Source organism: Anastrepha ludens, chromosome 4 (genome assembly GCF_028408465.1).
Source record: "Anastrepha ludens isolate Willacy chromosome 4, idAnaLude1.1, whole genome shotgun sequence".
Taxonomy (NCBI): domain Eukaryota; kingdom Metazoa; phylum Arthropoda; class Insecta; order Diptera; family Tephritidae; genus Anastrepha; species Anastrepha ludens.
In genome coordinates this window covers 128,503,237-128,529,681 of record NC_071500.1, presented here as the reverse complement: position 1 = coordinate 128,529,681, position 26,445 = coordinate 128,503,237, and the positions used below count along the sequence as shown (strand labels likewise).

Below are 26,445 nucleotides of genomic sequence, written 5' to 3'. Positions count from 1 at the left end.
TTATTAAAGACGTTTTCCAGCTCTTTGGAAAAATGCCTACCTCGATGATTGCATTAAATATTACAGACAGCACAATTATAGCGACTTGTGGTATATTTTTTATCATTAATGGTGTTATTGCGTCATAACCTGGCGCCTTTTTCACCTTAAGATTCTTGTTAATAACTGCCTGAATATCTTCAGGAGCTATGTTGATTGGTTCTGAGTTTAACGATGCGTTGCCACTACTTTCTTCTAGTATTTGTTCATTTGCAGAAGAATTTGGTTGGAAAACATTACTCAGATGATCGGCGAATATCGACGCTTTATCTTCAGCGCTACGAGCCCATGTACCGTCAGGTTTTCTTAGGGGGCTTTGTACTTCTACTGGCGTCTTAATGGTCTTAGCTGCTTTCCATATAGAAAAATTTGTGTGCTTTGTATTGGATAAGCTCTCAATATAGTTTTTGTTTTTACGATCTTCGTCCAAGTGAAGTGCACATCGCAGTTTTCTATTTGCAGCAGACAGCCTTTGCTTAGCACCAGGGGATCTGTTTTGTTGCCATTCTCTTCTTAACCTTCTTTTTTCCAGTAGTAGTCCTTCAATTTCAGAGTTGGAAACATTTGTGGCAAATTTTGGACTTAATTGGTATTTAGAGTGATCTAAAGCTGATGTCATCACAAACGTGAAGTCATCAACAGATTTTTCAATTTCAGCCTCGCTATGAACTACAGGATTTGTGTTAATGTGGCTGCTAATAAATTTTTTGTACTTCAACCAGTTTGTTTTATATTTAGAGTCAATTGCAGAGCCAAGTATATTAGCGTAATAGGTTAATATTACTGGGGAATGATCTGATGATAAATCATACGACGTTTCTGTAGTGACTGAGTTTCGATTTATATTTCTCGATATAGCAAAATCTATGAGGTCAGGAACTTTTTTGGGATCAGAGGGCCAATAGGTGGGATGTCCGGGAGATATGACATCCAATTCGTTTTTTCGATCAATTAAAGTCTTATATAACTGCCTACCTTTGGGATTCACTAATCGAGAGCCCCAATACGTGTGTTTTGCATTATAGTCTCCACAAGCTAGAAAACGTTTCCCCAATCTGCTAAAATATTCCTCAAACTGCTCTTTTGTAACAGCAAATCTTGGTGGACAATAAACTGAGCTAATTGTTAAATCACCATATCCGACCTCAAGGTGAATGGATATTGCCTGCAGATAGTCTTTTGCAAATGCATCTAAAACGTAGTGTCGTATTCTATTCTTTATTAGGATGCCTGTACCGCCATGTGCTTTACCATCGGGGTGATTTGTAAAATGGAACATATATCCAGGAATATTAAAATTATATCTATTTGTGAGATGAGTCTCAGATATCAACATTATGTCAATACAATTTTTTTGTAAAAAATGGCAAACTTCTATTTTATTTTGGTTTAAGCCATTTGCGTTCCAAAAAGCCATTTTTAAATAACTCATTTCTTTGCCAATAGTATTTGAAGCATTTGGTTCTGCGTTCTCACAAGCTCTTGAAGAGTATTTTGCATGGAAGACATAATGCTGGTAATATTCTGGTTAAAAGCGTTCATATTTTGGGTAAGTGTATACATTATACCCTCCAAACCTCCAAAATTCTGGGGAGCACTAGCTTGTTGGGTACCTGATTTTACAATATTGGCATATGAGATGGCTCCTGACTGGAGTGGAATTTCTTGATTTTGTTGCTGAATTTTTCCTCCGATACCAGAAACTGTAACGCTTGTAGGTCTGGTAGATGTTGCTACTTCTGTGTTTCTAAATTCAACAATTTCTCCTCTCGCTTGCTGCTTTCTCTCGTTTAACCTTTTCAACAAGTCTTTATAAACGGGGCACCCTCGATAGTTTGCAGTGTGATCACCACCGCAGTTTCCGCATTTTCTACTTAGGCCTTCTTTAGCTGCAGTGCATTCGTTAGAACCATGCTGATCACCACATGCAACACACACTACAGGTAGTGTACAGTAATTCTTTGTATGGCCAAATTCTTGGCAATTTCCGCACTGTACAGGCCCATTACGCTTGAGGGGCTCCTCCACGTGTATTCTTCGATTTAATAAATATCTCAAGGAATAAATGGGATGCGTTTCATTCCCTTTCAACTTCCTTGTGTCAGGCTCCAACTCAACCTTGAACATTGGTTGTGGAATTTTATTTTTGTTAAAAATGTTAACGACGCTCTTGGTTTTATACCCGAGCTCTTCCAGGGCCTCTTTGATTTCTTTGGAGTCCACAGTGTGCTCAATACCTTTAAAAACAACTGAAAGTCCCTTGCTACTTTTCAATTGGTAAGTATAAAAATTTTTATTGCTTTCCTCCAAAAGTTTCGAAATTTTCCTATAGTCAACCTCGTTGTATATGACTATTTTAGTTTCATGGATATGACCTTTTCTTATCGGAACAATGTGGAAATTATTTTTCCCAACTGTATCAATAATTTGTTTCACCAAATTATTAGAACTATGTTCACGAAGGAATATTGGCGGTGGTTTAAGTGATTTTTTATTTTCATTCACATCTACAACTTTATCCTTGTTGTCTTCACTTAAAATAGCAAACCTGTTGCTATTATTATTGGTGCTGCCTTCGACTACCTTTTGTTTTTTCATAGTTGGAACTTGTTTTTCAGGGCTTAGATTTCTTTTATTTATGTTGATGTAACGAAGTATACCAGATTGAACCTTTGGTAATGCACCCTTTGATTTATTGGTATTATCGATACTTAATTTCTCACTTGTTATGCACTTCTCTGTTTTTTGCTGTATATTTATTTCTTTATTTTTAGACACCGTTGTTGTTGTTGTTTGTGTGTTTTTATTCTCATTGATTTGGGTAATGTCCAAACACTGTTTTTGCATGATTTCGTGCGTTGATTGTAATTCTGTTTCTTTTTCACATAACAGTAACGCGGGAGAACAAGAGCGTGTTCTAGCTGGTTTTACCGTTAAATAATTTTTATTGATATTCGTATCACTTTGATTTTTTTGCAATTCTTGAGAATTTAGAAATATATATGCATTTCTGCCGTTCGTACTGAGCCTAGTAGTCTCCTCTTGAGAAGACATATGCTCCACTTTTCACTATATATTTGTTTTTTTTTTTTTTTTTTTTTTTTTTTTTTTTTTGTTTTTTTTTTTTTTTTTTTTTTTGTAGTAATATATGAACAATTGTTTAATTTTATTTATTCGCTGATAACTTTATCCGGCCACTCTAATTAACTATAATGTGCAGGAGTTCACAAAACTTTTGCATATTTTTAGGCCGAGCTTATTAAGCTGGCTGAGTTCAGAAAGTAACTGCGTTTTGTGACTCAGCTGCTTTCTTCTTTGTTGATTTTATTATTTATTTTGTTGTTGTTGTATCTGCTTCACTTCAAGCGCCAAATGATTAAGACAGCAAGAAATGCTTGTCTATTCGATATTTTCACCAAACTTCACACACTACCGAATGAGGATTCTTTCACCATTCGAATTAGTACAAACTTTGTGAAATTTTCACTTTAGACACAGTGATTTTAAAATGTTTAATTATTCGCTTAAATGTTCACTTGCTCGACGTTCTAAGGTTGCCACATGTAAGAATCAGCTTTAACACAAAAATATTCTAATGTCATCTGACAAATATAGGTTTATAAATTTACATTAGTTGTGTTCGAGAAAAAAATGAGCCATCATCAGCCACCAACACAAATCAAGAGCATTAGCGAAAATTCTCTTCCAAATAGAAGAAAAAACGAATGGAAAATTTGCCATCACTGATAGAAGAAGGCACATGGTAAAAAGAACTCAGAAGGTTTGACCAACATCAGACCATTCATCGGCTCTCAGCGATTTTGAAGGAATCACCTGATTTGTTGACGTAAGGAGGAGTTATGACAGCGCCTTTTTTTACCACAAAACTGAGATTGTGTTAGGGATATAAAACAATCAACGCAGCCATTATCTAGAGCGCTGACAAAACTGGCATTTTCTATAACTTTAGCCAATGATGCCACTTTGACACTTTGCCTTGTTATTAATCGTTGAAAATCATTTATCTGTTCGTAAACGTTCAAGTAAGTATAATAATAAAAGCTAGTTATTTTGTAAATTAAAGCCGTTTTTCACTATTTAGGTCGATTATGTCTTTCATATGGTGGTAGTCTATTATTTGAAGTTGGCTTTCTGCTGCAGAAAACAACCGGTTTGTGAATTTTCGTATACGTAAGTCCAGATCAGACATTTGCAAAAATTCTTCTTAAACTTTATCATTCATAGTTTTTTTAGAACAGCGTTTTTACAAATATAATAGTGACCACCTTACATATGATACAATACATAAACTATAGTTAGTAAGTTCTGTTAGAATATTTACTAATAAATTGTTTATAAAGTTTTTATTTGTAGGACTTCACAGACGAGTAAGTGCAGTGGAAGGAGTGTGTTGAAGAGCTAGGTGGCACAACAATTGTGGTTTTTAGAAACGAAGGCAAGTATGCGCGTATTTCTACCAACGTCACATGTGGTGCTACGGACAATTTCATAGATGACATTGAGCGTGCTGTGTATGATGGTGCATGTGACGGTCATTATGTGCCTAGTGCTGCTACCACTGAAATAAATTTGGCTTCCGAACTGGCTGCGCACGTCGATACCTTACCCGGTCTAGAACAATACCCTGTACGTAGATGCATGCGCAACACCTACGCGAGCAAGTCCTCGTGTTTTACGCCTACAATTACACGTAAGTTGTAGTGATATATTTGTGAGTTAACAATTTTTAAGATTTTTGGTTTACAGGTTTTTGATGTCTGCCCGAATAAGTGCAGGGTTCCAACACCTATACGAGCAAGTGCACCCACTTTTCTCATATTTCCGCTCCGATTCATTACTGCGTCGCGTTGTATTGATATACGAAAATTTGCAAACAATCACAATTTCTAAAAGTGATTTCTTATGTTTAGAAATGATCGACTGAACTTCTGCTTTCGCAATGTCTTTACGGTAACATATGTGCATGTATTGTTATGCACAAAATACGAAATTAAACATTCTGTTTTATCCCATTCCAGACGTTTAAGTACACCAAAGGTCAAAATATATATATATTTGAAGAACAATATCGTGATCGCTAAGCTGGGCTATTTGCGATGTAGTCGGTGATATAGGCAAGTGAAGCTTATTGCCACTGCGGTATGCGCAGTGGCTGCATTCCAAGAATCAAGCTACTATGATCCAAACCTGTACATCTAAGAAGATAAAAAATATCACACCAGCGGCAAAATCCAATTAAACAGATGAACTAAAAATTAAGAACAGTACTACCTTTTCGCGAGTACATTGGCTGCTCTATATCCATTATATTGTTGTTTTGTTGCTGGAAATAAATGTAAATGAAGCCAAATCGGACCAACCATACTTCACTCTTGCACTGAGAATCGCTTATAGCCCACAGACCACTTCGTGTTTTTCCAAGTGAGATCTAAACATTTAACTAATGCCACAGCAGTAAGCATGGTGGACTTATTCACTAAAAAATTGCCGTAGTAGTGGACACTCAAACAAAGATCAGATGAAGCTCTCAAAATCCGTCGGGACCGAATCGAAGTTAATAAAATAATTTCGGAGAAAACTGAATATTTTCTGTGGTCCGCTCAAAATAATGTCAAGGGAATGAAGAAACGGAGAGTTATATGTATGTACATATTTAATTGGCGCTTACACTCTTTTTGGGTATTTGGCCGAGCTCCTCCTGCCGTTTTTGGTGCGTAGTTTGCCATTGCCTGCCGAGGGGCGACCGCTTTCTAACGAAAAAGCATTTATATCATTTAGAATTTCTTGCCCGAGGTTTCGAACATGGGCACTGTCGAATAGTAGTCACGCACCAACACATTCGCTAAGGTACCTACTATGGTAATAGGAGGTCGAATAGTATTGAGACTCACTGAATACTGCCTTCATTTTGTTCAGAGAACGAAAGAAGAATCAAGAAGCTACTAAGATATGCGAAATAGAATTTTCAAGTTAACGAGATACTGGACTAATGGATATATGATGCTTAAGCTCTGAACCGCGTACAATAATTTCTCTAAGAACTGGAGAATTTCGGATAAGGCAGAGCATATCCTAAGCACATGTGTAGCACGGCGAGAAAATGATTATTACCCTTGACATCAGTATGGTGATTCGCAAAATTGTATTCCCCCATGTCGGCTATGCCTGGTCTACAGTAAGATGATGCAGTCTTCCATAACACAATCACTTTTAGGAATGACTAATTTAACTCCTTTTTGTCGAATTATGTCAAGTATAACCTGATAAATATAATCAGGACGTACTATGAGTGAGATAAAATCGGTTTCGCCAGAAAAAGTGGTATAAAATTGGTACATATGTACATATGTATGAAACGCGTTTATGGTTGTCACATACATACTTCAAATTATTTTTGAAACTAAGTTCCATAAAATTTGCAAGCTAATCAAAAGCAAGCAAATCAATTAGTATTTGACTTCATTAAAATAAAAGAAGTGTTACAATTCCTGATGAGAAGACCTAAGAAGCACTGGCTTGTTGGAGATATGAACGCCAGGTTTGTAACCGCGCAAAATTAATTCGTTGCAGTCTGAACGACTGATTAGATAAGTGTGTTCGTACGTGTGGGCACAATTCTGTACCGAGTATCTTATGAGGTGGCAGCCGAAGTTACTCTTACAATTTTGCTTCGGATGTTGTTGCTCGGTTAATCTATAATCCGTGATAATGTTACAGATAAAGCAGAGTACATTCATTATGCCCTAAGAAAATTTCCAACACTACAAAACTGCTGCTTCATTCATTTTTAAATATTATGCGAGGACTTGAAAACCTAGTTACACTCTAGTTGGAGGATTTACTACATTTGTCCAATCAAGAGGAGTTACTATATTTGTTCAATTTTAAGAAAGGGAGCAGTAGAATTGAGAAACTCCTTTTTATCTGGGCATCATAACGAACTCTTGTGATTTTCTGGTACTCTTCCATATAACAGCATGCCTAGCTAATCTTTTCGGTTGGCTATTTTCAGGTGTCCTTTTATTTTATGTGCAATCATAGACGCGGACATAAAAAATATGTTGTGTGACTATTGGTAGCTACTAAATGGTGGACACTGGCTAATTTTCTCTTGCATTATTATTAAATGTAGTCGATTAGTGCGAGTCAATACTACGAGTATAATTGTCAGCATAAATCTTCTATTTTTACCTTAGCACCATCCAGTGGAACTCTCAGCTAACATAAGTTTTGTGATTCGATTTGTTAAACATATTTATGAGCTTCCTTTACTTACGCACGTACATGTGCCTTTTAATCGAGGGAGCATACAATTTTTTTTCGCTTATACTCGTACACTCCACCGGTTTTCTGGAAGAATGCCATACATAACTTAAAAACAAAACTTCCAGAAAAACGGCTTCTAAATTTTTAGTTTCATTTACCTCATTAAGTAAGTAAAAGTAAATGCCTGTCTTCATTTTGGGTATGCAGTTCTATATCCCATTAAATTTTAGTATAACAAAGTGAACTTTTCAAGTGAGAGATGTGCCACGTTTTATTCCGTACAAAATAAATGCTCGAGTTTTTTCATTCATTGAGAGAAAAAGCCTAGGCCATTATATGGTTTTAGTTGAAGTATGAAATATATCTACTTACATATAAATGCAAAATACAATATTTTTATTTTTTAATAAAAAAAAATAATGGTGTATACAATTTTTGGGCGGGGTGTATGGGAAAATCGTAAGGGTACAAACTAATAGTGGTTAGGGTAATTATATATGTACATATACATACATATGTTAAGCCTTAAAATCTCCCGAAATTACAGATACTCACTTACCTCTTGTTGAAAAAATATTAATCGATTATTGGAAATATTTGTTTTTATTTTTATTATAATTGAAAAAGTGATTAAAGAGGGAACTGTATATTTGTGGTATGTTGTAAAAACTTATTTTAACTGGCATTGACAGGGAAAGTTGAAGAAGCCTTTAAATAACTTGATAACTCAAACTTTTTCTCTTTGACGTTTTTCAGGACTTTAAACCGAGGAGTCTCTCCAAGGACTATAAACCTAACAATGTGCAACGGCAGCTGGTTGCATCATTAGTGGTGCAGGCATGAATGCAGATATGCATGAAAAGTGGCGGCATCAAAGAATTGAGAAGCCCTTGGGTATCTCACGGAATGGCACTTGACAGCGAAGTGTGTAGAAGGCAACTCCCTAGAAAAATCAAAACAACAATTATGACAGATAACAACAATGATAATGGCCCTCAGTCTCCAGCATTAAGAGGGTGCTAAAAATAACCGGAGGTAAAACAATCAAAAAATCAAATATCGGTACCTGGAATATAAGAAGTTTATATGAAGCTGGAACGCTAGCCAATGTCAGACAAGAAATGAGAAGATCATAAATAGACATTTTAGGTGGCCTAGCAAGTTGAAAAAGCTGGGACATTGGAAGTAGAGTACCTCACATGGGTTTTCAATATGTCCGAGGCCAATCTCGTAATTCCTGACAAGTGGAAATCAGGCGAGTGGTCCCACTACTGAAACCTGGGAAACCCGCCAATCAAGGGGATTCTTATCGGCCGATAACTCTTGGGGCAAAGACACGGAAATGTTGCTATCGACATTTACGGCAACTGGCCGGCCGGTTCTAAACCATGCTATACCTGTCTGTTCGCCTGGAACTAGTGATTCGCAGTGGATGAAGCTTCAGACTTGTTAAAACACTGTCATTCGGGCAGAGACGGGATGTCTACTAATGCCCTCACTTCGACACCTACACATCGAGGCTCAGATGCTCCCTGTGAAGGAGCACAACAAACTGCTCAGCAAGCAGTTCCTGGTAAGGGTGCTACCGTAGGTCCCGCTCATGTAGACAACTGATTGAGCCTCAGCCGGCTCCTAGGCACGTCAGGAGGCACCTCCTCAATTACGCCAACGAGATCCAAGACAAATTACGTGAGGTGTTTTTTCAATTTTCTGTACCTCCCTCCCCCCCTGATGAGATGGCGTGAAATTTTATTCAACCCCCTCCCCCATCCCCCAATCTAACGTGAGATTTTTCAAAATGTGGGTTTCTTATGTAAACGCTTTAGATTGTTATTGTAAAAAGAAAAAAAATTGCTTCGTGCTTTTATTTACGACTAGTAATCAATATTGCTGAGAGTTATAAGTGTAATAAAAATTTAACAATAGAAGACTTAAATTGTAACTACTGCGATTAAAAAAAGAAAATCTACTCTAATTCAGTCCATGGAGAATCATGCGCGGTTTCAAGAGAGACTATTGGGACCAACATGTCCATATGATTTTCAGTAAAATTATCTGCTCCTTCAACTTCGTTCTGATCTAGCCACTCTAAGCCGTTGACGCTTGCGCACAGTAACTCATTAGCTCGTCTTGCGACAATCCGTGAGGGTCGCACTTTGTGGTACATACGCGCTTGCTTAGCTGGTGCAATGTGAGCTGCTCGCCTGTGCTCTGCAGCTCTTGTGATAGATGCGAAGTAAATACCGCATGTACTGCAGCATATTTTCTCTAAATCATCACGTATACTTGGGCAATAGAGATCATAAGGCGTGCTGATAAAGGCATTCAGCGGTTGAATCGGTAGGCGTATTAGAACTGGAGCAAATGACTTTCCGTCATGTTCTTTAAAGTCCGGAATTATCAAATGTCAATCAACCTAAGTGATAGGGTATGGAGGTGGCAGAAAACGGTCGTGAAGAATCATATGCAGATCACTCCGGCGTGGGCTGCAGCAGTTCTGATCATCGCATTTCACAACCTAAAAAAAAATTAAAAACAATTTCCCTTTGTAAGTCTTAATAAAAATTTGTTGACATTCGCGCTCGTTAAAAAACTAAAAAAAAAAACCTAAAACAGGCATGCATAAAAATTTGATATGAATCAACTGCAATGTACCTGGAGTAAATATTGGCTCTCTCTAAACAAAGAAGGTTGGAACCTGTCCGTGTGTTGCTGCCACTCAACTCATAGTGGCGCGAAAACAAACAACGGGCTACACTGTAGCGTAAATTCAGATTAAATTGAGCTATTTGGTATACAACAAATATGGTGGTTTGACAGCAGTAATGTATAACGTCGAAGTATGAATGAAATTATTTTCTTTCGAACGAATTAGGGAATGATCTTAATCATACTACGATTACGCTTAAGATTAAATCTTAAGCATATACAATCTGGATAATGGACCGAAATAGTATAATTTTTTTTTTGTTTCAATCAGAAAAAAAATTGCGTGATATTTGCCGAGACCGCCCCCTCTCTCCAACGTAAGATTAGATGAGATTTGACTCGACCCCCTCCCCCCTTAAACATCTCACGTAATTTATGGACGCCCCTTACTGAACCACACAGTGTTTAGACAGACAATAAACGACATTCATTGGGAGACACTTAACACTTTCTTAAGTTCGCGATCCCTGGAATGCCGTTGTCAGAGTTAAACCACCACCCATTGCAGACGAAGAGCTCCAACTTCCCCGAGAGTTCCGCCTAACCTTGGCACAATTACGTTCTGGATATTGTAGCAGGCTAAACTCCTACTTATCCAGAATTGACCCCGACATACTAAACATATGTCCAGCATGTGAAGGCACCCCGCACGGTACCAACCACATTTTCAGATGTCCCATCAAATCCACGCATCTAACACCACTCTCCCTCTGGACCCAACCTGTCGAAACAGCAAGTTTCCTGAGGCTACCGTTAGATGAGCTAGTCGAAGACGCCGGTGATTTACACTACACTGGCAGCAAAGTATGCTGCTACAACAACAACGTACACAATTTGGTTTCAAACAACGATGACAAACATCCGAGCGCTGCTTGAGAAATGCACTATTATTTTTGCTAGTAAAGTAGGTTTAATTTAAAATAGTTATGCGACATGTTTATGTTGATTTCTAATTTTTTCCCGCATTTTTAGATACTAAAGTTAATTTCAAGTTAATTATTTATATATGAAGTATTTTTAGTTTAATTTTTTTTATTCAAGTACAACAATTTATAAATATTTTAAATAAAAAATGAACAAATTATTTGTTTTTTACCAGTTTGCATTCTTCATGGATATATTCAAGAAACTGTTGACGAGCGTTTTTCTCTTTACATGTTAGTGGGTTGTAGAGCTTTTGCTCAAATATGAACGAGACGGTATCAATAAAACGGTCCGCGGATAACAGATGGCAAAAATAATTTTTTTGTTTTTTGGTGGGACTGTTATAAGCTTACATGGCAAATTTCAGCGTGATATGTCACATAGCTTGTTTTCTGTGCTACTGTAAACAAGTCAAGCTCGAGTGTGTTCTTCGAATTCTCTTTTATGACTTCAATTGTCTCAAAATGTTTTCCACGGAGCGGCAACTTGAGCTTGGGAAACAGGAAAAAGTCACATGGAGCCATATCAGGCGAATACGGTGCTTTCGGAACGATATTAACATTATGACGTGATGTGTGAGCTGGTGCATTATCGTGATGCAAGAACCATGACTTGTTGTCCCACAATTCCTTCCTCTTAAGACGAATGTTCTCGCGCAAACGCTTTAAAACGTCTAAATAATATTCAGCGTTAACCGATTTTGCGATTTGTGCGATTTTCAATCACAATTTCCTTTACTTTTCCGATGTTTTCGTCGTTTACTGATGTTGCTGGACGACGTTCATGAGGTAAGTTTTCAACCGATGTACGGCCCTCTCTGAACGATTTGTACCACTGGAAAACACGTGCACGCAGAGTCCCCATAGGTTGTCTGCAACATTTTTAAGGCGTCTGAAGCCGAAATTTTGGTGGAATAAACAAGAAATTGATTTTTGCCATATGTCATCCGCGGACCGTTTTATTGATACCGTCTCGTTCATATTTGAGCAGAAGGGTATTCGAACCAGAAGATGCTAAAGTAGTAAACGTCAAAATGTCGCCGAAAACAATTTTGCCCGTGTGGCCGCGAATGAGACATGAAAAGAGAATTTCCAGTGTCTCCCTTCCAGATGTCTCCGTGTGTAAATCCGGTGGTAGTTACGCTCCAACTCATCGGCTACAGCGGCCACCAGCACAAAATTTCAACATAATTATAATACCTTTGTGCAAAAGTGCGCAGGTATAAAAGTACTATGCGACAGAGGCAAAATGAAGTTGAAAAAAAAATTTATTTTGGACCACGCACTTGGACATTATAAATAAAATTTGATTGGCTCAAATGAAAATCCAAATATTTTTTAGAAATGTGACCACACTTATTTTGCACAAATAAATTTTCATAAATACTGATTTACATACATAAATACGTTGGTAAGCAATACGTACATTTCATTTAATATTTATCCAAATTTAATTGTATAGTCCCTAGGTTTGCACAATCCACAGCATCAATCTGGTTGAATAACTTATTTTGTATTTTTGTTTTATCTGAGTTTAAGAGTATTATTTCGCTAATGTATAGTAATTGAACACCAATAAAATGCACTAAATTAGTTTTGTATCCTTTTAGCTCCAATGGTAATTTTTTTATTTTTTTATCGTTTCTGTAAACTTTTATTGCTACAACTTTTGTTCAATAGCAAATGGACTTTATTCATTTTTTTGAACTCAGAAACTTGTGTATGTATTTTTAATTTTCGTTTATCACCTCACAAGCAATTTTAATAAGATTCCGGCAAAAATGAACGAATCATTAACTTCAAATCCACTCAATCAAAATAACTCAGCTGTACTAGTAGCGCGTTTGCCCAAACGAGCTCTTTGCTTATCATCCGTCGAACGAAACACGATGCCACAAAGCGTTTTTCAAACTGCACGCCGGGACGCGAAAAATATGGAGAACAGGGAAGAGCACCGGAGTTCATCATCCAGCAGAGAAGTAGAAGCACTTAACAGATGGGAAGCGAGAGTGACGAGAGCAAGAGAACGTACGCAGTAAACGGCATCCGTTGGAGAACACTTTCCAATTTTTGTGTCATACAATTCCACAAGCCGTATCTATAAAAGGTGATAGCAGTTGTACAAAAACAAAAAGTTACACAAGTGTCAAAATAATTATTTCCGAGGCGAATTGATTTGTGAATAGTAAATAAACGCAAACAAAGTTTTTCGAGTGTCGCTTTAAATTGTTCGGAGTACATTTGTGTTATTAATAGCAAAAATAATTAACAACTAGGATAATTATTTACTCTTGAGCAAGAAGTTACCACATTCGTAAAAGGAAAGTGTTCCATTTTATTATTAAATGAAAATGGAGAGCGGGTAAACCGAAATTAGCGGAGACATACATAGGTATAAAAGTATATTTTGAATTTTATTAATATCTTGCAAACACAAAATATGCATGTGAATCAATATCATCAACATTTGTGGATCTGCGTTTTGGAGATGTGCATGTAAATGCAAGTAAGCAATTTCCACCTACATATATGCAGCGCCTGCTATGAGGATTTCATAACTCCAAATTGAAAACCTGCCGAAAAGCTAGTGAATAAAAGGATGCTATAAAAATTCCCGACAAATGTTATTTATAGAAATACAGATTAAAAATTAAATAGATTTTGTTTTCTATATCAGCTGTAAAATTCTTTATAACGTTATAAAATATCGTTAGACCCAAGAACAAAATACATGTAACTTTTGGTTTTTGTACAACTGCTATCCCCTTGTATAGATACACCTTGGGCGGTAGTTAGAGCACGTTCATATAGGGAAACTTTTGTTGCTTCAACTTTATGAATTCTCTTTTGATGTTGAGGAGAACGAGCACAGAAAGTAACCGAGCAGGAACAGCTTTTCTCGTCTCACCCTGTTCCAAAAGTTACGAGATGAAGCAAAACAAGTTGTCCTGTATGAACGCAATCTGAAGGTGAATCTATACATGTAAGTTGATTTTAAACCTGGTGGTTTGAATATAAAAAGTTCAACCAGAATGAAAAAATAAAACAAGAAAAGCAACAACAACAAAATGAGCTGCTCTCGTATCAACACTTCGTATAGATTCGACTTGGCAGTAGTAAACAACACACAATTGAAAAATCTTGATCATAATTAGGTGCACGTCGACCAATCTAGTATTAAGGGATGGACGCCAAGTACAAAGAGATTTGATTAATTAAAGGTGAGTGCGCTCTCCGAAAGTTGTTTGACTGAATCGACAAAGGATAGAGAGAGCGAATAACCAGTTGAGAGAAATTGTTTATATCGAAATATATATATGCACGTACTCTCCGTTGGAAGCCACCATAATTACACCCGATTTACACACGGAGACATCTGGAAGGGAGACACTGGAAATTCTCTTTTCATGTCTCATTCGCGGCCACACGGGCAAAATTGTTTTCGGCAACATTTTGACATTTAATGCTTTAGCATCGTCTGGTTCGGATGTATTCTCATACGCGCTTACATGTAAAGCGGAAAACGTTCGTCAACAATTTCTTAAATATATGAATGAAAAATGCAAACTGGTTAAATAAGAAATAATTTGTTGTTTTTTTATTTAAATATATTTATAAATTGTTGTACTTGAATAAAAAAAATTAAATTAAAAATACTTCATACATAAATAATTAACTTGAGTATCTAGAAATGCGGGGAAAATTAGAATTCAACATAAACATGTCCCATAATATATTTTAAATTATACCTACTTTACTAGCAAACATAATCGTGCATTTCCCAAGCAGTGAAGCAACTGTCAAAAATTGCTTTAAGATTGGAAATCCGAATAAGAAGCACAAAGCGTGTCGCCACTACAGGAGGCAAATTCCCTTCTCTCTTCCGCGGCCGTCCTTCACCCGCGAACAAAATGTTTCCCTTCCAGATGTCTCCTCGTGTAAATGGGCACGTACTGGCGACACGCTTTGCTCTTCTTATTCGTATTTCCAATCTTAAAGCAATTTTTGACAGTTGCTTCATTTATTTTCTTCTCTTGTGGGAGAAAGTTCTAAGATATGTGTTGGTTTTCAATCAAACGAAAGATAAGAACGATGACAAACATCCGAACGCTGTTTGGGAAATGTACGATTATTTTTGCTAGTAAAGTACAATAGGTATAATTTAAAATAGTTATGGAACATGTTTATGTTGATTTCTAATTTTTCTCCGCATTTCTAGATACTCATTTTAATTTTAAGTGAATTATTTGCATATGAAGTATTTTTAATTTAATTTTTTTTATTCAAGTATAAGAATTTATAAATATATTTCAATAAAAAAAACAACAAATTATTTATTATTTAACCAGTTTGCATTTTTCATTCATATATTTAAGAAACTGTTGTCGAACGCCCTCTGCTTTACATGTAAGCGCGTGCGAAAATATATCCGAACCAGACGATGCTAAAGCATTAAATGTCAAAATGTTCCCGAAAACAATTTTGCCCGTGTGGCCGCGAATGAGACATGAAAAGAGAATTTCCAGTGTCTCCCTTCCAGATGTCTCCGTGTGCATGATGCAAAGAATAATGAGATGGCGCCCATCGTGGTCCCGTTACTTTGCGCTCAGCGAATTTGACAACTAGTTACGTGATTTTAGCTCCAGTATGGCTAGATTACCATTTTCGTAACTTGATTTAGCATTTTTTTTTGTTATTTTTATTATTTTTTGTCTCGGAGTTTTAGTTCTTTCTTCATGACATTTTTCTAGCTGTTCTAATTAAAATGTCATGTTTATAATTTTGTGAAATATACATTTTTTAATAATTATTTAAATAATTCACTCAGTTTTATTTAGCTTTACTTTTTTTTAACATCTGGTGGCATTGCCCGCGATTGCCGGTGTTGTTGGTGTTCTTCTGCTTTCGGCAGTCAAATCTCTCTCTCGCTACTGCAGAGTTGCCTAGCTTTGGATATAAAAACGCACTAAATGCCCATTTAAAGAAAATAAAAGACGAAATTTTTATTGTGTTACTTAAAGAACTTTGTATGCGTGACAAATTGTCTGTAGAATGTGCGTTTTTTTTAAATAAATGTGTTATGCTTATGTTCAATTTAATTTATGAGTTTTTTTTGTTAAGCGAAATTCTTTTGTTAAAGAAACGACTTTTTTGCTATATTTGAAGTTATGTAACTAGATAAGGTACTCTTTTTGTAAAAATGTCAGTATGGTTTCTTTAGTATTTTCTGGTATTTTGTTAGTTATTTTTACTATGAATACACCTCTTGATGCTCTATGTCTCACTAAGGATTGATGACCGGAAGAAACGATTACACCTCTATGGTTTCAATTCGCATTCAATAAATTCAAAGGCTTTTTAAAATGTGTAAAAAGGTTTTCAATCTTAAGAAGAGTTGAGAGAGGGGCATTTAATATTTTTGCATAGCCTTAAATGGAGCCAAAAATTAAATTTGCACTTTCAAATTATCAAATTTTATAAGAGTAAAAAACTTTTCATTAGCACTAAAATCTTCTCAGAGTGGCCTTTTTTAAACTTCTTTTGTATAATAATTAATACAGTTTTTTTTCAACTTAAGTCTCGGTAGCGTTAAATTAAAAACAAAAAGAAACAAACACCAAACTTAAAAATTGTCGCATTTTGGGTATAAAAAAGCCCTAAATTTATTGCGAAGAGCAAATGGTTGGCAATACTGCACAACTCTGCAAACTTGACGTCACGTACGCTCTGATGGGCGCAATCTTCTTTCTATCATTCTTGTCCGTGTGTAAATCGGGTGTAGCATTGCATTTCCAATATTCCATTGAGACCATTTGCAGCAAACTCACACATACACATATATTGTATATCTACATGCAATCAATTGTAGTGGTACAGAAGGAGGGCCGTCATATTCCCGTTACTTTGAAGAAGCATTTTCGCATCTGTAGCTAGTAGCTACACACAATTCACTAGGTTGCCAAACAGATTGCTCCTGTTTTTGTTTTTTTGCTACTTGCGTAGTACAGTAGTGAAATGGGGAGTAATGAAATATGTGCATATGTATGAATTTACACTCAGCAGTAAAACTCTACGGCCTAGGAGTATTCAAGTCTGCATATTGATACTTAGGACACACAACCAAAAACAACTTTTAGATACTTTAATAAATATCAATGCGAATAATATATGTACATACTATACATATACTCATATTTTCCAATGCACAAAACGAATAATACGAAATTCTCTTTTATTTATTTTCATCAAGCTCATAAAAGTATACCTCTCTATTGTAATTCCTTTACATTTACAAAGCGATATGTCCGCGTTTTCTTGATTTAAATTCGGCTGCCCCTCAATATACTAACAATACTCGTATACTAAAAACTTCTCAGAAAATGTGCGAAAAGTCTTGGTTAGTCACAAATCGAAATGAAAATCTCTTGGCATAATAAAGTTGCGGAAACTTTCAATTTGTCAAAACTATGCACTAAATAATAATACTTATAAATATCACAAAAATTACTAGATGGACATGTACAGGCGTGATTTGCGAAAATCGAGTAAAAATTTTCAACTTTTTGATTAGAAGTATTTATTTAGCAAATGAATCAAGGAATAAAAATTGGCATATGATTTGACAGCACTTTATTATTTTGGTTTTCACAAATTTGTGTGTAATAGCATTGCTTTTCAAAGCATTCCGCCTGAAAGTATGATGAAAATTATTTGATCCGTTCATAAGATGGTTAAAGACAGACGACCTGATCCTTATCACATGTCGCCACTGCAAATATGGTCAGACCTCATAAGGCTGGTATAACCCACTGCATACTATAGATATAGGCAATGCTGCTAACTCTCTTTTCTGATTTAGGCAAACTCCATCACTATTACTCATTAAGTGCTTCCAAGAAAATGACAATTTTACGATGCTGCCAACGTCAGCTTGTTTATACCAGTTGTTTCATCTATTCCCCTCTGGCTAACGCATGGCGAATCGAAGACGGCTAATGGAAAAAACGTCCCTATCTAACGACCCTAGCATATCGGTCGTTAACTAATAATACGTTCACATATATGTCAGTAGAGATCTACTTTTTCGTGCACAAAAATTTCTCTCCCAATATCTGAGATTATAAAATAATCCTAAATAATAACGATACTTTTTGACATACAACCCTGTGTTTTCTGTGTTATTGATAATTATTAAAAACTAAATGAAATGGATGTCTTTGCCGGCAGGTCTGTAAACATAATTCTAATAAAATTTGTGTTAAATATTACAAACATTACAAACGCAATTAGAGGTGCTGGATGAATCTCACCTAAATGACGACTATCGTGTGACTTTTGAAGATACTTACATCGAAGCAAAAGCCGCAATACTGGACCAATTAGAAGAACTGCAAAGAGTCCAACCGCTTAGTCACATGAGCAGCACATAAGTGGAGCGGCAATCTACACATCGCACCAATTTGCCTAAATTGCAGTTAACGAAATTCAGCGGGGAACAGTCGCAGTGGTTGGACCTCTATACTATCTTTACCACTCTTGTGCACAACAACAAAGACTTGACAGAGTTTGAAAAATTTCAGTACCTCAGGTCGTGTCTCACTGACGAATCCTCGTGACTAATACAATCACTCGAAGTGACAAGCAAAAACTATAATACGGCGCTGGACCTCATAGTCAGTCGTTTGAACAATAGCCGTTTAATCTTCCAGTCACACAAGCAGCAAATTTGTGACGTCACGAATTTGTCGTCATCGAGTTGTGGTTCGCAACTTCATCGACACAATCAACGTCAATCTTCGGGCAATGCAGTCACTAGCAACTTCGGAACAAATCGGGGAAGCAATTTTATTACACGTCATAATAAGCAAGTTAGATTCAGCAACTCGAACAAAATGGGAAGAAGAAGTGGCCAGCAACTGGAATTGCAGAAGTTTATCACCTTTAAAAATACCAACTTGGGCAGACCTTGCTGCATTTCTTGAGCGTCGCTGCCAAACATTCAACATGCTTGAAATCAACAAGGCAGCCAATCAATTGTCAACCCTGATGAAAAAACCTTCGCCTAAAACCAGCAACAAATACGCGTTGGCAGTTGCGAATTCACACAAAAGGTGCCTGTTATGTGATTCAAGCCGTCACCATAGCCCTTTCAGTTGTAAAAGGTTCATTAACATGGACCCATTTCATAGTTATTTTCTTGTGAAGCGCTTTAGCCTGTGTTTGAATTGCCTGGGTAAGAACCACACTTCAAGCAATTGTCTGTCCAACCGTAGGTGTCAGCAATGTAACGATAGTTACCATACACTGCTAGACAGAAATAATGAAAGTGGTGCTATACCGAATATTCGCAACAACAACACCAGTAGTCCGAAAAGCGAGAATGGCAATCAAGTCAAAGCAGAGCAGATCCACTGCGATGTCATTCTTGCTACAGCTCGTATTCACTTGTGCAATTCATCGGGATCGTCACTTATTGTTCATGCACTTTTTCAGGATCACAGCTCAATTTCATAACAGAACATATCGCACAACATCTTCGCCTTCCACGGATCAAACGAAGCATTGGAGTTACAGGCATAGGTGCCACCAGGACAAAAACACATCAGCTTTGTTATGTAACTATGAAGTCAAGACATCAGATATCCCATCCTTCAAAAGACCAAACTAGGGTAGATCGTTTCCGGCACAGCTCCATCAGACTCATCGCATACTACAAATTCATCATCATCGCTCACATCGTTGCCCACATATAAAACATTTATAACTGTGGAAAACCAAATACCCTTAGACAATTTGGTGGAAAAGTTTTGGACAATTGAAGGCTACAACAATCCACACAAACTGTTTTCCGATAACGAATTGGCCTGTGAAGTTCTTCAAGCACACTACGACAAGGTGCCAGACAAGCGGAAGGTTCACCGTCCACCTACCATTCAAGTAAAAGCCAGTCGCATTAGGACAGTCACACTTGAATATAAATTCTCAAAGAATCCTTCTCTCTTAAAGAGTTATCGTGAGTTCATACACGAGTGTGAGCAGATGCAGAACATGAAGGTTATCGAAAACGTCAAACAGGGCCAAAATTTCATTCCACACCACTGCGTTATGAAGACTGACAGCAGCACCACAAAATTACAATTTGTTTTTGATACGTGATGCCAAACTTCAAATGGAAAATCCCTGAATGACGTGCTTCGAGTAGGTCCTACACTTCAAGAAGACATTTTCACGATTCTCACTCGATTCCGAAGTCACAGATAGGTCTTGATAGCCGATATCGAGCCAAAGATGTACAGACAGGTGCTCGTTAACGACGCTGATGCTCCATGGCAATGTATTTTATGGAGCGATTCATTACAAGCTCCAGTAAAACTGTACCAAATGCAGACCGTTACATATGGGACAAGCTGTGCTCCCTACCTTGCAAGAAAATGCCTCCTGGAAGCAGCTAAAATGGAGTCTGAAGAGTTTCCGATTGGCTCAGCCATTACACTCAAGGACTTTTACGTTGATAATTTGTTGACGGGTGCCTCTGCTGTGAGCATGGTCATTGAAATCATGTGGCAAGTCACGGTCTTGTTTAAACGACCTGGTTTTCCTCTACGCAAGTTTGCTGCAAACAACGTGAAAATCATCGACGACATACCTTTAGATGACAGAGAAGAAATAATTACACTAGGCGACTCAGATTACGTTAAAACTCTCGGTCTGAGATGGTCACCTTCTAAAGATGTTTTTTTCTTCAGCTACGATGAACCAGCAGTATCGCGTAAACCAACCAAACGTTCTATATTATCACAAATAGCTGCCTTGTTTGATACTCTTGGGTTGCTGAACCCTTTCATCGCCCCCGGCAAAATCCTGATGCAACAACTCTGGGAACTGCAGTTAGATTGGGACGAAAGCGTACCTTAAGATATTTACACACAGTGGCGTGCATTTCAGGAACATCTGGGCGTTATTAACAACATTCAAATACCAAGATATGTTCCCATGGATAGCACAACTGAAATCCCCGCCTTTGCAGATGCCAGTACTAGAACGTTTGGCGCGTTCATTTACCTTGTGATGTGTATGGAGAAAGAAATGTCGTCCGCATTGCTTTGCGCAAAATCTCGTGTGGCTCCAAGAAAGCAAATTAGCTTACCACGGCTTGAGTTGTGTGCAACAATGTTATTGCCCGAGCTTCTACAAACCGTTGATGCAATATTTTCACCGAACTGGAATAATATTCACTGCTGGGCCGACTCAACGATTGTATTGTGTTGGATTCAAGGGGAACCAAATCGGTGGACAGTATTTGTGGCCAACCACGTCTCCAAAATCCAACAGTTAACATCTAAGTACAAATGGCATCATGTACCATCCGAACTCAACCCTGGTGATCTTGTTTCTCGTGGCACAACAGTGGCTGGCATCCGGGAAAATCAACTTTGGTTTCAAGGCCCACAATTTCTGAAGCTTGGTCAAGAAAAGTGGCCCAGATCCTCATTCGACACTGTTCCAGATGTACCTGAGCAACGCAGGCAACGAGTAGCTTTAATCAACGAAAGAGAAGAGATATCATTGCTGAAAACAAATACATAAATAGGTTCAACAAATTTCTGCGTATCTTCACGTATGCAAGATGCTTCATCACAAAGGTACGTGGCCTTCGTTCACCCCTGAGAGAATAACCCAAACACTTGAACTAGTATGTAGGAGAATTCAGCAAATGTGTTTTCGCGATGAATATTCTAAACTTTTGAACAATCAGCTCATTAATAAAAATTCTAGACTTGCTTCGTTGTCACCTTTAACGCATAATCAACTAATACGAGTTGGAGAAAGACTAAGGAACTCGACCCTAAGTTTCAATGCTAAATATCCGATCGTGCTGCCATATTCGCACCCTTTCGTATGCTCATGGGAGCTTTCCCAACAAGCTGTGTTACCCCATCGCATTGTTGACTACTGTGGACCCTTATTAGTAACTCAAAAAATTAGAGGTCGTTCACCAATAAGGGTTTACATTTCAGTTTTCGTCTGCTTTACTACAAAGGCTGTGCACTTAGAGATTGCTTCATCGCGACACTCAAGCGCTTCATTGCCAGACGTGGAAAGTTGCGTTATTGTCTTAGAAAACGCAACAAACTTCATTGGAGCTAACCAGGAGTTACGAAAACTTCTTCAATTATTCGTAGCACAAGCACAAGCGTTGAAGAATTTTGCAGAAACTAGGGAATCGAATGGAAATTTATTCCTCCAAGGTCACCGCACTTTGGAGGTTTGTGGGTGAGCACTGTGAAACTTGCTAAATACCATTTGCGTCGCGCTATCGGCTGCAACGTGCTATCACACGACGAACTTCACACCATCGTTTGGCAAGCTGAGCCCATAGTAAATAGTAGGCCACTAACTTCAATATCTAGTGTCCCTAATGCATTGACGTAACAATAGGGTGGCAAAATGCCACGGGCCCCCGACCCAAGAGGGCCCCGGGCCAACAGGCCGCGAGCTCAAGAATTTTTTTTATATTGGGCATGAGTCATTTATTTTATGTGAAAAGTATATTTTTATAAATTCTGTTTAAAATCCAATCAATAAATCGTTAAGCATTTCAACCGAACTTAACAAAAAGATGTTTATTCATTTTTAGAGAAGCACGCGTGACGAGTAATATTACTTACTTATGACCGTCAATAAAAATACCGATAATTGCAGGTTCTTATTCATTTTAAAATGCATCCATTGGTTTCTACATATTTTGGAGCGGAACGTTGGCAGCACGGGTGGGCATTAATAATCGGGGAATTTCCCATTTAGTTTTTTTTTCGTCTCGCTACTGCGGGGGTGAAGTTGGCCACACTATGTTAGGGGAATCCCGGATTTGATATTTCTTTATGAGGGCTTCACTGACTGCGAATTCTTTGTGCGAGTATTTTAACGATTGGTGATTTGTATGTTTGATTTTGTTATTTTATTGAATATGAAAATGGTGGCAAAGTAAAGTTTATTGTGAAAGTTAAATATTAAAATGTCTAGTTCCAGAAAATAATAAGTGGGAGCGAAGAACGAAAGAGAAAGAAGGAAACTGAAGAAAAAATGATTTGAAAAATGTTGATTTAAATATTGTAATAAAAAATCGATTGTATCTTCGCCATATGTTACTGATAAGGGCAATTTTAAAGAGGTAACTAATCAAGTGAAAATATTCGTGATTGAAAACGGACATTGTAGACCTAATGGCCCTTTTTTAAAAGATAGTAACAATATATCTTTTATAGAAAAAACATTACTATATGTTTCCAAGTCTGGCGTCAAGCTTGAGCGTAGGCTTTCCTATTCTTTAATACTTCAGAGTGCGTATTGTGAATCGTGTTGGTTATTCGCAAATCGGGCATCACAAAATGTTTGGATTGAGGGCTATGACGACTGGAAATATATTGTAGATGGCATACAAAGACACAAGACATCAAAAATTCATCTGGATTCCTGTCTTACATATCAACGGTGGCGACTACATGGAACACTCGATGAAGATCAAGAGTCTATGATCAAAAAAGAAAAATCCTTTTGGCGACAAGTCTTTCTAGGCTCCTTGATGTTACTTTCACACTTTCAATATGTAATTTAGCCTTTCGTGGCCACAGAGAAAACGCAGATAGCGGTAATCCAAGCTCCAAAGGACTCTTTTTGAGTATTGTTGAGTTATTTGGAAAATACGATCCGATTTTGCAAGAGTTGTTAAATAAACCAAAGGGCCAAATAAAATACTTAAATCTGAAAATACAAAATGATCTAATTTCTGTCCTAAAAAATTGATCAAATGTGTGAACTTTACTGTTATTGTATGATCGAAAAAGATTGTAATGGGTTCGCTAAGGCACTTGTCATTAAAGAAACATTTTTGGGATTTCATGAAGCTAAGGATCAAACTGCCTTAGCAATGTCCAAGCAAATTATTAAATCATAAATGACAAAAACATTCCTCTAAATAAGTGTCGAGGACAAGGATATGATGGTGCTAACACAATGAAAGGGACTTATGGTGGAGTTCAAAAACTCATAAAAGATGTTGAGCCAAATGCCGTATATGCTCCCTGTGCTGCTCATAATTTAAATCTCGTACTCAATGATGCAGTGAGAGAGGTTATTGATATGGTCAATTTTTTTGAAACAATTCAACAAATTTATAATTTTTTTGGGCATAGTATCAAAAGATGGAATATTTTATCAAGTTTGATATCTAATGAAGAAAGTGAGTATTCAAATTCAATAACATTGAAAACATTCAACTCTACTAGATGGACAGGACGTTATGATGCCGTTTTTGCTTTAAAAGTTCGGTTTGTTGAAGTGCAAAAAGCGTTAACGAAAACAATCCTGTTAAATTGCAAATCAGATGAAAGAAATGAAGCTTTTTCACTCAAAAAGAAGATCGATAACTAAAATTTTGTTATGTTACAGGTTTTCCATTGCAAGATCCTACTTACTATCGATGTAGCCTCTAAAGCACTTCAGTCTAAAGCCACCGATCTTTCAAATGCCGTAAAACGTTTGAAAATCGGCCTAGAAGTATTGGAAAGGTATCGACATGAATTTGAAAATTTGAAGATGGAAGCAAATAGTGTAGCTGAAAAATGGTCCATCACCCCTGAATTTTTTAATACTCGTCAGAGGAAGGTAAAACGCCATTTTGACGAACTCTGCGAAGATCCGTAAATTTGTTCAGAGTGAATATATTTTATCGAGTATTGGAATGAAATTGTTTCAAATTTCAATGTTTTACAGCCTTCCACGTTAAAAGTTTTAAATGACACTGATCTATTAAAAAATGCTCTAGAATTTGTTGAGATTTATAAAAAAGACATATCTGAATCATTTGGCAGAGAAATTCAAAGTTTTCGATCCACCTTCAGAGACTAAATAGAAAAATTGTCGTCTATTAGAGACCTTGCTGACTTATTAATAATAAACAATTATTTTATGTCTTGCAGTTTTCCTGAAGTATGCATTGCATTAATGTTATTTCTCACAATTCCTGTGACTACAGCTAGTGGCGAACGATCATAACTTCGATGATGTTATAGACACTTTTGCGGAACAGAAATCTCGAAAAAGAGAGTTTTCTTAATAAATAACTTATTGAAATTATATTGTTGTTTTGTTTATTAAAATCATCTGTTGAAATAAAATTTGTTTCTTTTAATCAAACTGAGTACAACGTGACGATTTTTATTGATAGGGCCCCATCATAAGAATTTGCCACGGGACCCAGATGTTGTAGTTACGCCACTGCCCTAATGATCTTCGTTCGCTTACACCGGTCCATTTCCTTATTAGCCGATCTATTCTAACCGTTCCTGAACCAACAATAGCCAGTTCAACTATGTTAGGCCGCTATCAAATCATCCAATATATTCAGCAGCAGTTCTGGCGTCGTTGGCAGCAAGATTATTTAAAGGAGCTGCAAAAATGTTCAAAGTGGAATACTGCCTTATCAGATCTTAAGGTGATTGACTTAGTGCTACTAAAGGACGAGCTTTTACCACCACTCAAATAGGCCATGGGTCGCATTACAGCTACTTTGCCAGGCACTGATGGTAAGGTTAGAGTAGTAAAAGTGAAAACAGTCAATGGCGTTTACAGATGGGCCATCGCAAAGGTATGCAAACTACCAATTGAAAATACAACTCCACTTGCGTAACATTGAAAGCCATGCTTTCAAGGGGGGAGTATGTTCGCGCCCCTCTTCATAATTCATCGTCGCCGCCCCTTTACTTCCAATTGTCGTTACAGCTATCAAATTTACATTCACACTCTCTCATCACTGCAGTTGTTGTTGTCACCGCTAACGTCGCTATTGCCTTCGCTGGAGCTCACGTTTACTTAGTTCCACTATCTTCGCACCTTTTTTATGCCTTGTTCTTGCCCAATAAATAACAGCATTAGTCATTTGTCAAACTATTTTCGCTCATTGTATTTTTTTCCTGCTATTTCAGAAAATCATACTCATTCATCATCATCCTTATATTGTCAGAGCTCAATAAATAAACGTCGCGGAATTTTTAAGCGCTTGTTTTTTTTTATATTTAAAATCATGAAAAAGGCTTCACGATTCACCAATAGTCGATCCTGCTTTTTGAATGAAGGACAATATCGTGATCGCTAAGCTGGGGTATTTGCGATGTAGTCGGTGATAAGGGCAAGTGAAGCTTATTGCCATTATTGCTTATTGCGCAGTGGCTGCATTCCAAGAATCAAGCTACTATGATCCAAACTTGTACATCTAAGAAGATAAAAAATATCACACCCGCGGCAAAATCCAATTAAACAGATGAACTAAAAATTAATAACAGTACTACCTTTTCGCGAGTAAATTGGCTGCTTTATATCCATTATATCGTTGTTTTGTTGCTGGAAATAAATGTAAATGAAGCCAAATCGGACCAACCATACTTCACTCTTGCACTGAGAATCGCTTATAGCCCACAGACCACTTCGT

At 37.1% G+C, this 26,445-nt stretch overlaps 2 protein-coding genes across 4 annotated transcripts in view; one reads left to right on the top strand and one right to left on the bottom strand.

The window, feature by feature from the left end:
• The window catches only part of LOC128861156 (neurotactin), a 75,203-nt gene that overhangs the window by 19,764 nt on the left and 28,994 nt on the right, over window positions 1-26,445 (bottom strand). Inside the window, exon 1 of one of the 3 annotated variants that reach the window (XM_054099074.1) lies at window positions 12,385-12,962. The exons of 1 other annotated variant lie outside the window; for it this stretch is intronic. The gene's annotated coding sequence lies outside the window, so the exon portion shown is untranslated. Of the gene's footprint in view, window positions 1-12,384; window positions 12,963-26,445 lie in introns of those variants that run through there. One more of the 3 variants, XM_054099075.1, reaches the window with a different exon arrangement.
• Window positions 20,412-20,873, top strand: LOC128862001 (uncharacterized). The gene has a single exon (XM_054100375.1). It carries the CDS (start codon window positions 20,412-20,414, stop codon window positions 20,871-20,873), a length of 462 nt encoding a protein of 153 aa, XP_053956350.1.